Here is a 16,908-nt window from a genome sequence, read left to right as displayed (position 1 = left end):
GATCGCATGTGTCGAAAATATGTCACACATCAGGCCAGAAACTCTCAGTGATAAAAGTCACAAAAGAGGTACAAAAAAGCTGTGCTATGGCTGGGTTTCAATTCTAATCTAATGCCAAGGCCCCTGGACAGCTGAGTCGTTACGCCGAATGCAAGAAAAATATACACAGCCTTTGGCTTTTTTTTGCAGCGCATGCTCGTATTTGGAAACTCAGTTTCAGTCTTCAGATACCTAAAGGTACTTGCCCAGTTATCATATGACAAGCTACGATTATTCCCTGCACATATAGCATAGAAAAGAGCATCGCAGGCAGCACTTTACCCCCACAAGAGGAAGAACAACAACAGCATTATGATTTATGATTTTTCATTGATATTTTATTGCAAACATATATAGCTTAAATATGAGTTGAAGGTATTTGCCTGGTTACTGTTTCAGAACTAACTAACTCACTATATAATTACTTTAGGATTGGTTTTTGTGTAATAAAAAGAAAACAACACAACTTCGGTACGGTTTTTTGTTTTTGTGATCATTCGCGATCAGTTGATGCGTTGATCAGTGATCATAGATCGGGTAAGTCAATAATCAATAATCAGTAATCAGTTTTTGTTTTTTTTGTTTTTGTTTGTTTGTTGGTTTCTTCCTAGCAAGCGTTTCGTCGTTGACTCATCTCATCATCGTTACATATCATATACAAAATACACTTAGGGATTCAATTACGATAGCAAAAAAAAAAAAATATATATATATATATATATATATATATATGTATATATATATATTCAAATACATTAATTATTAGGCGCTGGCTTAGTGGCTAAACGGTACTTACATAATCGAGTATCACTAACAATATATATCGTTAATTATTTCTTTATTTTTTTTAGTACTTGTTATTATAAGTATTCACTTTCCCTCGATCTTTTCTTTTTCCCCTTTTATGCTCCACTACTCCAATCCAATCCAATCCAATCCAATCCAACCCATTCATTTATCAATTCTCTACAACTCGATCGACGCTTTGTGTACATCAAAAAAAAAAAAAAACAAACACTTTTTTCCATTTTATAAATACAAGTTAAAAAAAAAAAAGGGACTCGCACTATACGTGTGTGTGTGTGTGGGTGTGTGTACTCATACTCATATCTGTATATGTATATATATATAGAAAAAAAATGCTAGTTGATCCATCTAATATTTTATATTAGCATTAGCCTAGTAAAATTTTATTATGAGCGGCAGGGCATCCATCTCCATCCTCCATTTCCTCCTTGTTTTATCGTTGTGAATTATGAGCAATGCTGTAGTCCTACGTTTTAGCCTGATATTGCATGAATGAATACATATATATATATATATTATATTCTGTGGTGTGTGTGGGTGTGTGTCTGTCTGCATGACGTGGGATTGGCCAAGGCGGCGACGGCAGCTCGTCTGATCGTTCGATTTCCGTTTTTTTAGTGATAAAATGCCAATGCCTTGGCATAGTACGAGGTACATGGTCATGATATGCGATCGGGACTCTGCCTTTGGCCCGCCTCCTGCTCCTCTGCTGCTGCGGCTGCGGCTGCCGCTGGCTGCTGCTGCTGTTGCATCTCATAGTCCGGCGTTACCGAACGGGATCGTGGCCGCAAATACTGCGACTGCGACTGCGACTGGGGCGAACTCTTCGACACCGGCGGCGTGATCGAGTGCTGCGAATTCGAATCGGAGGAGGTGCGTCTGCAGAAGGGGCCCAGTCCGCCGGCAGCAGCAGCAGCACCCGCGGCCAGCATGTGCGGCGCCAGCTGTGGGAAGCGTGGCAGTCGCGGCAGACCCGCGAAAAGCAGCGGATTGCCGCCATGATTGAGCAGCAGCCGGGGATCGCCGCTGCCCATGAAGGCATTGGCACTGGCACCGCCATCCCCGAATGTCGTGGGCGAGTGCCCGTGCCCGTGACCATGGCCATGACCCACAGCGAAGCGATGCTGCAGTGCCTCGAAACAGAGCGGCACACTCAGGCCATGGGCATGGGCGCCTGCGCAGATGCGCGCCAATATCTCCGCCTGAATGTTGCCGGGCACCACACCCACCGGCGGGCAGCCACCGAAGCCGCCCTTGTTGTTGTTGAGGTTCACATTGAGGCTCATTAAATCGAGCAGGGGATCAGTGCCGGTGCCGGTGCCTATGCCAGTGCCTATGCCAGTGCCGGGCAGGTGGCCGTGATCATCGCTGGTCGAGAGCAGCTTCCGGTGCAGATTGAGATTGGAGCTGTGACGATCGCGGCTGCGCTTCGAGGGGAATGCCGCATTGCAGCCATCGATGTTGCACTTGTGGTGGAGCTTCAGATGGACGCTCTGGTAGTGCGTCTTCAGGTGGAAGTGATTCTGAAAGATCTCCCCACAGGCGGTGCACTTCAGTGGATTCTCCTTGTCAATGGGCACCTCCGGTTCGGGTTCCGGTTCCGGTTCGGGCTCTGGCTCCGGTTCGGGTTCTGGTTCCGTTTGGCGTTCTCTCTGCCCCTCGTGGTGGTAGGCCTCCGCCGCCGCCGCCTCCTTCTCCCGCTCCTCGCCATTCGCCAGCGTCTTGAGCAGCGCTCCAGCAGGTGTGTCCGTTAGCACGTTGTTGTTGTTGTTGTTGTTGTTGATCCTGCTGCTGCAGTCCTGAACCTCGTCGGTGCCGAGCAGCTCCTGCTTGATGCGCAGATAGCGATTCTCGTCGTTATCATAGCCAAGGGCGAGCTCCTCCAGCGGCTCCTGCTTGATGGCCCCAGCGCCAGCCGAGGCCAGCGAGAGGTCCAGCGTGGTGCATCCCGCATCCTTTTCCGTCTCCATTTCCGTTTCCGTTTCCATTTCCGTTTCCGTTTCGTCCGGCAGCTCCGTCTTGATGCTAATGCTGACCGGCGGCCTGCCATCCCCGGGCGTGGTGTACGGCGTGAGCGGTGGCGAGGGAATGGCCTTGGTGGACTCGCTGTTCGAGCTGGAGCTGGTCAGTCCCATTTCCGTTTCTTTGGCTGATGCAGCGTGCTGCTCCCCCCCACATCCACCCGCTGCCGCTGCCGCTGCAGCTGCTGCTCTGACTGTGGCGCCTGCTGCTGCTGCTGCTCCTGCCACCGCGCTGCCATCCGCTGCACCCAGTCGTATCTTCTTGATGGAGAGATCGGCGGCCACATCGTAGTCGAGCGAATTCTCGCACGAATTCTCGTCCGACTGGACCGTGCAGCGTACGGGATTCTGGCTCTTGCGCTTCCGCTTGCTGGCCGAGATCTGGCCATGGCCATGGCTGGGCGAGTGGGCGTCCTGCTGCTCGTCCATGGCCTCCAGACCATCCGCCGTCACTTTGCCCGGGCTGGGCTGCTCTTTGGTTTGACTGTGGCTCTGGCTGTGGCTGTGGCTGTGGCTGGAGACGCTCGCATCGTCCTGGTCGTGGTCCAGCATAAAGTCCTGATCGTGGCCATGGCCCCGCCTCTCCGGTATGCTGTCCAGCTCGTCGCCCACCACCACAATGCCATCGCCATCGGGATCATCGTCATCGTCGTCGCCATCCCCGTCGCCGTCGCCGTCTCCATCGTCGTCGTCGTCATCGTCGTCGGGCATGTGCATGCCCACCTCGAGTATCTCATCATCCTCGTCATCGTCGTCGGCCTCCACCTCCAGCGCCTTGCGCCTCGGCCCCTGCCCCTCGAAGCGTCCGCCCACCAGCATGCCCCCATTCTCCATATACGACCGCTGCAGATACTCCTGGCCGTGCTTCAGATCCATGGCCGAGCCCCCGCCCATGGCCGGGTGATGGCGCAGATCCGGGGGCGGTGTCAGCAGCGGGAAGCTGCCGAAGGGCGCCAGCCCGGCCATAATGCCGTTGGGCGCCTGCAGCAGCAACGGATGCGGCTGGGCGCTACGTCCATCGTGCGGCGAGATCTTTCGTCGCAGATGCGGCGAATGGAGCTTCGGATTGGGATTGGCGCTGTGCCGATTGCGGGATCTGCGCGAGCTGAACATCATGCTGCAGCCATCGACGGTGCACTTGTGCATCTCCCGCAGATGCACCGCCGAGAAGTGGATCTTGAGGGCGCCCTTGTCGCAGAAGGTCTTCAGGCAGACGTTGCACTGCACCCGCTTCTTGCCGGTCACCGGATTGATGAACTGCGTCCCCAAATTCGCGGGCATGGAGCCCCACTGACGCTTGCTGCCGCCACCACCGCCGCCGCCGCCGCCTCCTCCTCCGCCGCCGCCGGGTGAGTGCGCCTTGCGGCCAGAGCGCAGGTTGGAGGACAGGGCCAGGCGTGTCATGCGCTGGGAGCTCGAGCCGGAGCCACCGGAACCGCCCGAGCCCGAGCCAGAGCCGGAGCCAGAGCCCGATCCCGAGGCTGTCGAGGAGGAGCAGCTGTTGCTGCCCTTATCCAAATGACGCGATGACTTGCCCGAGGATTCGTCTGCGCCCCCCACACCTCCGGTGTTTGATTTTTGGTGGTGCGAGTGCTGCGAGTGCTGCTGATGCGAATGCGAATGCTGGTGCGGATGTTGGTGCTGATGCTGATGCTGGTGCGGATGCGTATACTGGTGACTGTGACTGTGATTGTGACTGGGCGAATGGTTGCCGTGACTGTGACTGTGACTGTGTCCGTGTCCATGGCCATGTCCATGGCCGTGACCGTGACCATGTCCGTGACTGTGGCCATGGCCATGGCCCATCTCCGGCGTCTGATTGCTCTGCGACTGCGTGGACGACGAGGACTGCGACGTGGACTGCTGCTGCGGTGGGGGCGGCGGTGGTGGCGGCGGCGGCAGGTGATACGGCAGCGGATGGCCCGCCATGGCCATGGCGCTAAAAAATTGATTGCTTTGGGCGGCTGCCGCCGCCGCTGCTGCAGCAGCAGCCGCCACCGCGGCGCTCTTCTCGCCGGGCGTGCTGGCCTCGCTGATCCGTCGCCGTGCCTGGGCCAGTACGGCGGCCTGCTGCACCGCCTGCTGCTGCAAATGCTGCTGATGGTGGTGCACAAACTCGGTGGGGCTGGGCGGCAGCGGCGTGGAGAAGGCCCCCAGGCTGGCGGTGCTGATTTTACGAAAATCAAAGGGCTGCATATTCTGCAGATCGCTCAGCGGATTCATTTGGGCGGTGCTCATGCTCATGCTCGTGGCGGGCGGGGACACGGCCGTCGAGGCCGTCGACGCTGGGGCCGTGGAGCAGGCAGCGTGCTGCTGCTGCCGACTGCTGTTGGTGGTGTTGTTGTTGCTGCTGTTGTCCGTCGAGGGCGAGGGCGAGGAATTGCGGAAGTAGCTGGCCTCCGAGAGCTTCTGGTGCAGCTGGCTCTGCAGATGCAGCTGGGCATGGGCCAGCGACGAGAAGTGGGCGCTCATAGACTGATGGCTGCCCCCCACACTCGCATTGGTGTGGGTATTGTGGTTGTGGTTGTGATTGTGATTGTGGCTGTGGTTGAGGTTCAGTGGATGTCGCAGCGGCAATGTCAGTGGTAGCGGCAGTGGCGGCGAACTGCGGCGACTTGGTGTCATCACCATCGGAACGGGCACGGGCACTGGCACGGGCACGGGCACTGGGGAGCTGGAGCGCCTAAGATTGCCAATCGATGGATGCTGATGCTGCTGCTGCTGCTGCTGCTGATGGAGGTGAAGATGGTGTTGGTGGTGGTGGTGGTGGTGGTGCGTTGGATGTCTCTCATGGCCGTGGCTCAGCGGCAGCCGATAGCCGAGCAGATAGGGATAGTCGATGGGTATGGCCCCCGACGATTGACTGGCACTCGCCGCACCAGACGGCGGCGGACTGGATAGATCCTGCAGGCGACTGTTCTTGGCCTGGGTATGTTGCTGCTGCTGCTGCTGTTTTGCCTGCGGATGTGGATGCGAATGCTGCTGCTGCTGCTGCGGATGCGGATGCAAGTGCGGATGCTTCTCCTGACCAATATTCATCAAGCGGCTTACGAACTACAATTAATCGGTATATGTTTTGTTTTGACAATATCGTAGACTAGATACAGGATGTTGTATAGCTGGGTGTGTGTGTGTGTATATAGATTCGTTGTGGTATTGATGCTCCTTTCTCCTCCTCCTCTTTCTCTCCTCCTTATCCGTCCAATTCCCTGCACTGGCTGTAAATATATAAAAAAAGAGGGGAGATTTTTATAAAAAACCGTTGCTAGATGATACAAAATATTCATATGGGAACAAATAATAAATATACTAAAAATATACTGAATATACTGGATAATATACTAGAAAATACTGAATTATAGAAAGGATAATAAATTTATTTCAAGTACAAAATAATTACACTTGTACTAAAAATACCAAAAAATACCAAAAACATAAGAAAAAAAAGCTTCCCCAGAAGAAACGGGCCAGAAATATTCGCAAAAGGAATGCCCAAACGCATAACTGTTAATATTACTGAATTCCCACACAATTCCTTAAGGCAAACCAACTTGTAAGCCCTAGTTTAAAACTCCACACCTTTCGGATATCTACGAGCTGTGTGGCAACGAGTTTTTGTTTTTTTTTTTTGTTTTTTTTTATTTTTTGTGTTTTTTGTTTTTGGGCCTGCCCCCTCAGTGGCCCTTGGGCCATATCTGCTCTTCATCTGAAACATTGTCCCACTATAAGCACAAAAAGTGCTCAAGGAGTTTCCACCGAAAACGAAGCCTAACGAAGTGGCCGGCCGGCAAGACCTCCCAGGCACACATCTCGGGCGATCGGACGATCGGACGTTCGGACAATCGCACAATCGGACGATGTGTGTGCTCTGCTCTCCGTGTGTACATATGATTATTGAAAAGAAAAATATGAATAATGATGTGACAAATTCTGAGTGGACACTTCACGGGGCTCACTGGAGAGCCGGCGAACGCGAGGACAGACACTTAGAGGCCACATACAGAGACACACAGAGACAGTCGCATACAACACAGCAGAGAGAGATCGCACTGGGCCAGTGTTGGAGAGTGGAGAGTGGTTCGTGGAGAGGGAGTGGAATGGAATGGTGTGGTGTGGTGTGGTGTTGTGTGGTGTGGACTGGAGAGCCCGGCGTGACATGACAATGTCCGAGTGCGAGTGCGAGCGCGTCTTCGCTCTTCGTGTTGTCCATGACTGGGGGCCACTTCAAGTTGCCATGTCACATTCTTGGGCACCGCACAAGAGCCAAGATCTCGATGTCTAGTCGACACCGAACCCGACCCCTAGCCCGACCCCTAGCCCAGACATTGGCCAAAAACTGGCTCCGATCGTGATCTTTAAACGCGATCAAGCTGAAGATCGAGATTGCGATCTCTGCGGCAAGATCGCCCGACGAACTGCTAGATGATGATGAGTGCGGATGACGGATTCTTCAATTAACGAACGTTCTAAACTATAACTACTTCCCATGCCTCAGAAATCATTGCAAGTTTTGCTTTGAAAAATACATCACATTGAGTGGAGTGTGTGTAGAATTCCGATGTAGAAATTATCAATACAAAAATAATACAAATAATATAATACGAAATAGTGTCTTCTAAGCCGTATATATTTCACATCTCTTGGACTTAGCAACGTTGCCATATATCTGCACAATATGTGTGTATCCAAAATAAACGCCATTATTCAAGAATATTCCCATCTGTTCAAGATAATTAAGATATTGGTCTGCTGCAAGGGTGCGCCATGGATTATCTTACAAATCCTAATGCCACACATGGAACGAATCCTATTTATAATGTCTTCTGTAAGCTGGGTAAGCATAAATCAAAATAAACAAATAATAAATAAATAAAAAATAATAAATGTTGATACATTTCCTTTGTAGGTCTATCGCTGCTATAGGGATTTTTCCAGGGATTAAAGTTTTTGTTTTAAACTTATATAAATTGTAACAAATATGTCTCGATCCAATAAATAAATTCCGTTTAGAATAAAAGAAATTAAAAAATACTTTTTCCATATTCAATCTTTTCGTTGGTTTAGCTGAGAGTATTTTTTCTGCCGAGCATTATACATAGATTCCTATATGGAAGTTTTCATTACTCTATTATTATATTGCTGACTGTGGTGCTGGCTGTGGGGCTGGCTGTCTGTATGTCTGTATGTCTGTGGACTGTGCCTTTGCATGACACATGTCATCATGCCAAGAGTCATTTAAATGGTATACAAATTGTATTTTAATTGCCACCTGTTCGGTGTGTTGTTCTTTTTGTTGTTGCTGCTGCTGCTGCCGCTGTAATGACATTTATTTCGATTACGTTTCAGTTCAGTCTACAGAATCTCTGGCAACCAGAGATGGAGCAATCGGGGCGACAGTCTCGTCCGCTTTTAATTGCTTTCGGTTGATATTCCATTTTTTTTTTTTCCCTTACCACTCACCTCTTTCCGAGTATATTTATGTTTATTTTTGCTCTGTTCTGTTTTGGCTCGTTCCGAATTCGAGTTCTGACCAAACCAGTTCTGTCCGCCAAAGCCGATCCTCGTGCTACCCGATCGTGTGTGTATGTGCCACCACATCCCCCCACCCAGTAGATTGTAAATATATAGCAGACGACAATTGTGTATCAATCTGATCTGTTATTGCATCAAAGTGACAGTTATTTAATGCGTCAGGTCTATAATTTTGTATGCATAGCTCAGGCGGACATTGTAACCCTGCAGCAGTGCTCACAGCATATTTCCATCTTCCCATCTGTCACACAACAGCTGGCTGATTGCTTTGCTTTGGGTTTTTATTTAAGTTATGCACCAGAAACAATTCAAATAAATTCTAATAAAATTTCACGATTAATTTATCCAATCAGAATGTGACCCAAGCTTGAGCTCATGTTTTATGATGTGGTTTGAGAACACAAATTACAACAATTACAACGATTACAACACGTAAAGTTAAAAAAAACAGAAGCTATTTACATATATATTTATGTTCATCTAATTGTTCAGTTTGGTGTGCCATAAGAATTTTTATTGTCAATATAACAGCAATGCCTGTGCTGTAATTATCAACTATTGCTGGAACTCGAAAAGCAATAGCCTAGGAAAATTATAGAGAATATTAGAGTTGGAAAAACCAACCGATAAGTATTCTCTGACCCATTCATAAGCTTCAGAGAGTAACTTATTTCTGGCCATGAATGGGTTTTATTTCATTTTATTCATTTCCATTCATTAGCTTTTATTTGGGTTCATATATAGCTGATTTCTCTGCTATATATTTGCACGCTATATCCACGCTTTATCTGAACCTTAGCTATACTCCTATATGGATTCTGATGGTCAATTTTGAGGCGTATCCATGTGGCCAGGCGTATCCATCAAACTCTTTTGATGGGGGCATCGGCAGCATGACGGCCGGTCTGGACTCCTTTCAATTTTGAATTTCACATGAAACTCATTTTCGTCTTCACAACAAAATTGCCGCTAAGCTGTGAGACGTGTGTGTGTATGTGTGTGTATCCTAAAGAATGAAAAGAGAAAAATGGCATTCCAGACACCAATCATCTTTATTATTGGGCTTTATCGCATGGAATCAGCAGCAGCATCAGCAGCAGCAGCATCAGAGCCAGTCATAAGGAACATTTTTTTAACGCATTCCGAAGGCCATAAAGCAGAAGCCATAAATGCGTGTTAAAGTCGACCAACAGAAATTTTCAAATGTCAACCATTAAACGCGGCAAAAGGCGATCCGTTCCGTTCCGTTACGATACCAAAATACCAATACGAGACGACTCCAATGCGGAGTGTCCCACAGATCTCGACGAAGGGGTCGGTCCCAGTCTGCGGCTCTATTTTGTAAAACTTAATTTATGAAACACATAAAAAGTGTCAACACGGCTTGCTGCATATGAGATATGTTGGGCAGCCAGCCAAACGCTCAGCACCGATCGCCGTCAAAGCCCCAAGAACCCCAGCCCCAGCTCCAGTCCCAGCGCTCAGCCCCTCAGCCACCGATGTTAATTCCCGATGCCCGATGCCCGAATGTCCCCGGCTATACCCGGAGTCGACAGCGCCCGTGACCACGGCATCACTTCAGTTCTGATTATGAACGCCTCTGATCGCCCCCGACTGCTGCCGAACAGAACAACAAAGCTTAACAAAGTGATTTCAACAACAAAACTCACTTCTTTTTTGTTGTTGTTGTTTCTTTTTATGCAAATGGCTTATGGGATCGTTGACGGAAGCCGCTGGTTGCACCACACCACTCCACACCAAAGCACAGCACAGCAGAGCACAGCACACCAAGAGAGAGCGCCAACAGACGTGGCTCAATGGAAAGGACACGGCACGAACACGAACACGAACATGGATTTTTTGTTTGGGTTCTTTGGAGCCTGAATCTTTGCTGAATCTGGAGCTCTGGTCTCGTCGTCTGGGTTCTCTGGGGGGGTTACAGTGGCGCTACTCTCTGGTCTCTGGTCTCTGTCTCAGCCGATCAGATGTGATGTTTTGGGTCTGACTGCACAGCAGGAGCTCCTCCGTTGTGTAAGCTGCCGCTGCCCGCTGCTGATGCTGCTGCTGGCCCTGTCTGGAGCGTCTGGCTACCCGTAATCCGGGACTTAGACTGTGTAATAAGTGGAATGGTTGGGTTAGGCCCTCAAGCGCACACGACGCGAACAGCCAGCCGCATTAATATGATATCTGCCACGGGAGCAGGGAGGGCGAGCTGTTTAGGCGGAAAGTGTGATGTTGGGGCTACCGGGATCTATCTATGGGATATCTGGACAGAATCTCTGAAATACCAGCCACAGCACAGGGGCACACTTTCACGAAATTAAGTTCGCTTAATGAGCTGTCGGACAGAAGGCCGCAAATGAAGCGCAAAGAAACGCCACAAATGAAGATCTAGGGTTCATGAAATTGGCTGAAAGCATGGAATTTATTTACTACTAAATATAACATAAAAAAAATAGCCATAATAAATATTTAATAATAAGAAGAAAATTTACACAGAAAAAATCAGTTGTGGACAGGATTTGCCGTAATAGTTCAACGTTCGGCAGGCGAATGGAATCAACTGCACTCTGTTACAATCTTTATGTTTGTTACACTGCTTTTGTGTTGTTCAGTTGTTTTGTTTTTTTTTTGTTTTTTTTGGGGCGTCACCAAAGTGATGACCAAACTCTGAGTCCAAGCGGGGAGCAGCACCCAAGCAAGCACTGATCTCTGGGCCTGGCCATGGCATTTTGGAGTGTAGAGGAAACCAAACCAAACCGAACCAAACCAAACTAAATGTAAACCAAAGCGATTTTCAAGTCTCTAGAGGAGCACAAGAGGAGCCATTCTTGTTCGTTGCCGGGAGCGAAACAAACGATTGATTGAAGGCAAGGCAACTGGCAACTGGCAACTGGAGGCAAAAGAGGCAAAGAGGACAAGAAGCGGCGGCGGCGGCGGCTTTGTTCATCTGCTACAAGCATCGCATTTAATGAGATTTATATCAGTTTTTAATAGCTTTGTGACTCTATTGTGTTGTGGCCGTATCTGAAGCGAATCTGGGGCCATCTCGCGGGCTCTTCGCCTCTATAGAGATATAAAAATTAGTTGGTTTGGGGGACATTGTCAAAATGGCTTATGAGTGACCAAACGAACGAACGAAACGAACGAGCGAACCAACGAACGAGAGAATTAGGCTAGCTTTTATTTTATGGCATATACATACATACTACGTATACTTACATCTCAAGGGAGAACCGTAGCCGTAGCCGCGTAGCCGCGTAGCCGCGTAGCCGTGTAACCGTGATCCGACTTTTACTTCCCAAGTGGCTGGACAGTGCTATGGGATCTGAAAGAGCAGAACGAAAAAAAAGGCAAATGGTTATGATCGATGATCCCACGAAATGTCAAATGCTTCGGCACACACACAGCGAACAGAAAACTCCCAAATATATGAGTATGTAAACCATAAGCATCGAAATATTTCACACATCCATGCCAGATATCAATACCGCATCGAATCTCTGCTGGCCGTGCTCTTAAATATCGATTTGGATTTTTGGAACTGCCGCAAATCGCATGCCCCTCTCGGCATACACCCCACACCATCGAAATGGTGTTAATTTAAATCAAATGACAAAATATAATAAACGATCATAATATTTAATCCGAGTCTTCGCTGAAACGATACGACAAATGTGCAAAGTGCCTAGGCACACACGCCAGAAAGAAAAAGAAAAAAAAAAGTCGCGCCATTAGATATCTAACAGAGGGTAAGGAAGGGGTCGCTGCTAGGCGACTTAGAGATGCGCTTATTTCAGAAATTATAATTAGGTATACAAATACAAATACTTTAACAGAGAATATTGAGAATAATCTACTTAGAATATATACATATAAGGAGAAATTAGGTGCATCAAACAGAGACTATGGAGGAATATTCCAACAAGGAATAATCTAAAGAAAATACTCTTAATATATTCAGAAAATATACGCACTAAAAGTACAACCCATGGACACTGCAAACCTTCTCGTAGCGGACATGTGACAGTCAAAACGTTGACACAAACGTGTAAAAAGAAAACCAATTAAATAAGCTAATCAAATAATATTGTCATTAGCACACAGCACAGCACGCAGCACACAGCAACAAAAGAGAAGAAACCAAATTTAAACGGCTTATTAGCAGTACCATTTAGGTATTTTCGTCAGTTTTTTTTTTGGTGGGGGCTTAGACAAACAAATTGAGAATCAGAAGCAGAAGTACCCGACACCCTACACCCTAATAGAAAGGGGTTGTGTCCTAACTACAGTAGTAGGGCCTGCCAAGTGGAGTTCAATGATCTCTGGGTGATGGTTTTAGCAAACCCTTTCGCCCACCCAAACCCCTCCAGCAAATTATTGGTAACCCATTACAAATAATTACAAAACATATGCTGTAACCCATCATAACAGAACAGAACCCTCTCACTCTCGGTACACTGTAGGGCATTGACGGGTTCGTTATTCTTGGCTCTGCTTTTTTTTTTCTACTCGTATTTTGCTTACTTTGTTGGCTTTGATGGCACTTCGACAGTTAACAGTTTTAACTACGCAAACATTGGCGCAATTCATTAGCGGAATTATCGGCCTGGCCCGTGTATTATTTACGACTATTTGTGTGGCATGGGGCACATGTCAACTGCCTGGCAAACAGCAAATCAACATCTATCAAATCTATAACAGATTCCCCCAACCCCACCCCATCCCACCCCAGAGGCCTGATTAATGCCCGCTCATAGCGTTGTGTGGATCGATGTCTGGCTGGCTGTTTGGTTTATTGATTCATTAATGAAATCGTCCTTCGGTCTAACTGCACTTTGCAACTGCATATTTTATGTGTATCCGGTTGGGTGAGAATATACTATTTTCTCCTGCGTCCTGCGATCCCTGACCCACCCAAACCCAAGCCAAACCCAAGCGAAACCCTTCCTGCCTAGCCGCTCTGCCTGGCACTGTCTTTCTGCTAAAGTTCGAGTAGTATTTTCCCCTTGACGTTGTAATTGAATCAATAATAAAATCAAAATGTACGCCGACGATGACTACAACGACAATGACACTTGGGCGGCTGGCTCTGGGGTCTCTGTCCGTAGCCGTATCCTTGTCCCGGTCGGGGTCTCTCCCGTCTTCCATGTTTCCGTGTCATCGTTACGGCATGGCTTGGCAATCGAGCACTTCAGTGCCTCCTTCTGCCACACACTCTCTCTTTGTCTTTCTCTCTCTCCTTTGGCACCCAGGTGGGGTCCATTCGCTGACGAGTCCGAGGTGTATGTTCAATCAATGACTGACTGACTGGCCTGACTGACTGTCTGTCTGTCTTTCCACCTCTCTTTTTGCGTTTTAGAATTTGTTATGTATGTATGTAGTATGTATGTACATATATTTATATGTATATATTTCATTTTTGAACTGTCTCCCTGACAGCCTACGAACGTTTTTTGAGTGACGTACAAAATGATGTCGTGTTGTCGTGCCACGGGACGCGCGATGCGATGTCGACTTCGAGACTTCGACTTTGACTTCGAACCAGGTTGACTTTTTTTTTTTTTTTTTTTCGCTGTCATTCCCCCCATTTCAGTTTTCAATGGTAGTAATGGTGAGGGGTGGGTGGGGGGGCGAACTGTGTGTGACTTTGACTGGAACTGAGTCGAGCGCGATTTTTCGAGTGCGACGTCAAATCGACTAAACTTTTCATTAAAGTCTTTTGAAATTCGGCATTAACCCTTTGGTGAGGCCCGTCCGTCACCCATTCCGTCTATTGGTCGCTCTCTGTGCATCTCTCTCGCTCTCTCTCTCCCTTTCTGTCCCTGTATCCGTCTCTGTCTGTGTCGTTGTCATTGTCTCCACTCTCTCGGCTGGCTGGCTGTCTCTCTCGCCTGTCTGTCTCTTGTTGTCTCTGTCGCCGCTCAAGTGATCCCCCGGCAAGCCATTAGCAGTTGATCCATTGGGTAGGGGAACTGAAGAGGCACAACAGCCACAGCCACAGCCATAGCCACACACACGACTTGACTTTGTCAGCGGCGTGACAATTCCGCATAAATCATAATCCTTGCGCGCACGGCACGGCACACGGTGAACACACGGCACACACAAGGGTTAACAACAACGACGACGTTTGGCGTCGTCAACTGGCGAGGGAACAACATTCTCAAGTTTTGTTTGATGTTATACAGTGGGCACTGGCTACAGGCGAACAATTAACAAGATGAGAACTGGCAGCAGACAAACTGACAATCAACACACACACACAAAGTAAAGCAATAAATACATATAAATAAATAAATACATTGTAATATAATTATTTAAATATATATTTTATAATTTTATTATAGTTTTATTATTAGGAATATTATCTTAGGAATTCAGAGATGAGATACATAGATGGGTAGTACAGATTCATAGAAGTATCTACTGTCTACTGCCCCACATGTAGAGATTTATTTGTACATATATTAAAGCCATAAACCCATCCACATTTACCCTAAAATAAAAACGAATAAAAATTAGTTCAGTACAAAAAAAAAGGAAAATAAAACTATTAATGTTGAATCTTTTTTAAAATTTAAAAGAAAAAAAAATTGGAGTAGATTTTTAAATTTTTTAAATTAAAAAAAAAGATTTTAAAGTTTTTAAAAAGATTTTTAAAATTTTTAAGTTTTTCATTTTTTACCATTTGATCATTATGGAATTGTTACAGTGAGACTCTAATAATGCTTCTGCTCCAATTAGGTTCATTATTGGCAGCGTCCACTGTATAATCTTTGCTCACGCGCTCTGACTCTTTGGCTGTGACTCTCTCCGGAGCTCTGACACTGCAACTGACACTGGGACAGGGACTCCGACTGGAACTGGGACTTGGGGTCTGGGTGTGGGAATGGGTATGGGTATGGGTTTGGGGACCTGGAACTGCGACTGGTGACTGCGGACTGTGGACTGTGGACTGGCATTCGGCGGTTCGCGTTTGCGTTTCTTTGAAAGGCACCCGTCATGGCAGTGTCAGTGTTTATATGCCGGCCGAGCCAGCGACCGTCCAGGGCCTCATACAAGGTAGACAGGCGCTCAGTCAGTCCCCAGTCAAGCCATCCAGCCATCCAGCCAGCCATCCAGCCAGTCAGTCAGTCAGTCAGTCACAAAGGAAGCACTTGAGAACTGAACATGTTAACGGGGAAAAATAGTTGGTCGCCTCCTCCAAACCAAACCAAACCGAAACCAAACCAAACCAATCCCCGGTTCCAGGCCCCCAAAATGGAACCCGGAGAGCGTGTCTGTGTGTGGAAGGTGCATTGTGTCGCCCGAAAACACTTGCGAAAGGCTCTCGAGAGAGCCTGTCAATCCCGAAAGGCAGCCAGCGAATAAGGCAAACAAATGGGTGGTGAAGCAGCAAAGGGAGACCCAGAAACAAGTGGTGAAGAGAAGTGAAGAGGAGAAGAGAAGAGCATTTCGAGTGGTAGTCGGGCAGTCAAAGAGTTGGATATATACTCGTCGTATTCGTATTTCGTAGTCGCACTCGTATTCGTGTGGTTATGGCTGGAAGGGTTATGTTATTAGCTCTCGTCGCGGTACCAGTTTTTTTTTTTTTTCGTTTTTATCCAGGGGCGTTCCCTCTGTTCGGACGGCATTAAATGATTATCTGGCTATGGCTTTGGCTCTGTCATGCCACTGAAGATCTTGGTCTGGCGATCGGTGGTATTGGGTCTCTTAAATTATGCGAATTTCATACTTGAGGGGCCCAATGTCCTTTATTATGTTTATGTTGAAGTTATTTCTCGTATTTCGTTGCCGTTGCCCCTTCGTTTTTATCTGATATCGGTGGTTATTACACACACAATTTGAAATGTAACTTGGTTTTTTTTTTTTAATTTTTGGCTTAGGAGCAGCTGGAAACGTTTTAGCGTTTCTCAATACTCAAAAAATTAGTCTTCAACTTTGTATGTTTAGCTGCTGGCGAAGATAACTTGGAATTGGCGTGAATTTATTTTAGCTTAAAATCTATAAGATCTTTTCTTTTATCTAAGACTTCCCCCCCTAGAAGTTTATTGATTTGCACACCAGGATGTATTTTTTTTTTTTTTACTGACAGATGAAAGATGTTTGGGCTGGCAAAAGCGGAAGTATACGGAGCGATGAGTGATTAGTTATTGGTTTCAGCAGCTGGCTTGGAGTTTTCCAACGACTGGATGCAAATGATCTTGCGGGAGAGAAGATCACTTATTTTGCAGCACTGTTTTTTTTTTTTTTATCGGCAAATGGCCATCGCAATGGGCATTCCGCCAAATGGCGGCAGTATCAAAACGAAGAGTCCTGCAGTGCCCGTCGATAGGATGGGAAAATAAGATGGCAACAAATTGCACAGGGCCATGGCCATGGCTATGGCTTTGGGTGTCTGTAATCGTCAGATTGGGTAACATTCGCTCGTAAATGTATCACCGTGGCCTCCTACTCTCCTTCTCTCCTCCAGAAGGGGGCAACACGAACACCGCCACCACCGCCA

General features: G+C 47.6%; 1 protein-coding gene across 1 annotated transcript; it reads right to left on the bottom strand.

Moving 5' to 3' along the window:
• Nucleotides 1-1,418: 1,418 nt before the first annotated feature.
• LOC111065246 lies at nucleotides 1,419-11,663 on the bottom strand. The gene is made up of 2 exons (XM_041595466.1): nucleotides 11,622-11,663; nucleotides 1,419-6,085 (listed from the first exon to the last, which is right to left on the bottom strand). The coding sequence occupies exon 2, from the start codon at nucleotides 5,904-5,906 to the stop codon at nucleotides 1,506-1,508; it is 4,401 nt and encodes a 1,466-aa protein (XP_041451400.1). The 5' UTR covers nucleotides 5,907-6,085; nucleotides 11,622-11,663; the 3' UTR covers nucleotides 1,419-1,505.
• Between the last annotated feature and the right edge of the window lie 5,245 nt (nucleotides 11,664-16,908).

The sequence above is a fragment of the Drosophila obscura genome, unplaced genomic scaffold, assembly GCF_018151105.1.
Source record: "Drosophila obscura isolate BZ-5 IFL unplaced genomic scaffold, ASM1815110v1 contig_73, whole genome shotgun sequence".
Classification (NCBI taxonomy): domain Eukaryota; kingdom Metazoa; phylum Arthropoda; class Insecta; order Diptera; family Drosophilidae; genus Drosophila; species Drosophila obscura.
The sequence above is the reverse complement of the archived record's forward strand: the minus strand, read 5'-3'. Positions and strand labels throughout refer to the sequence as shown.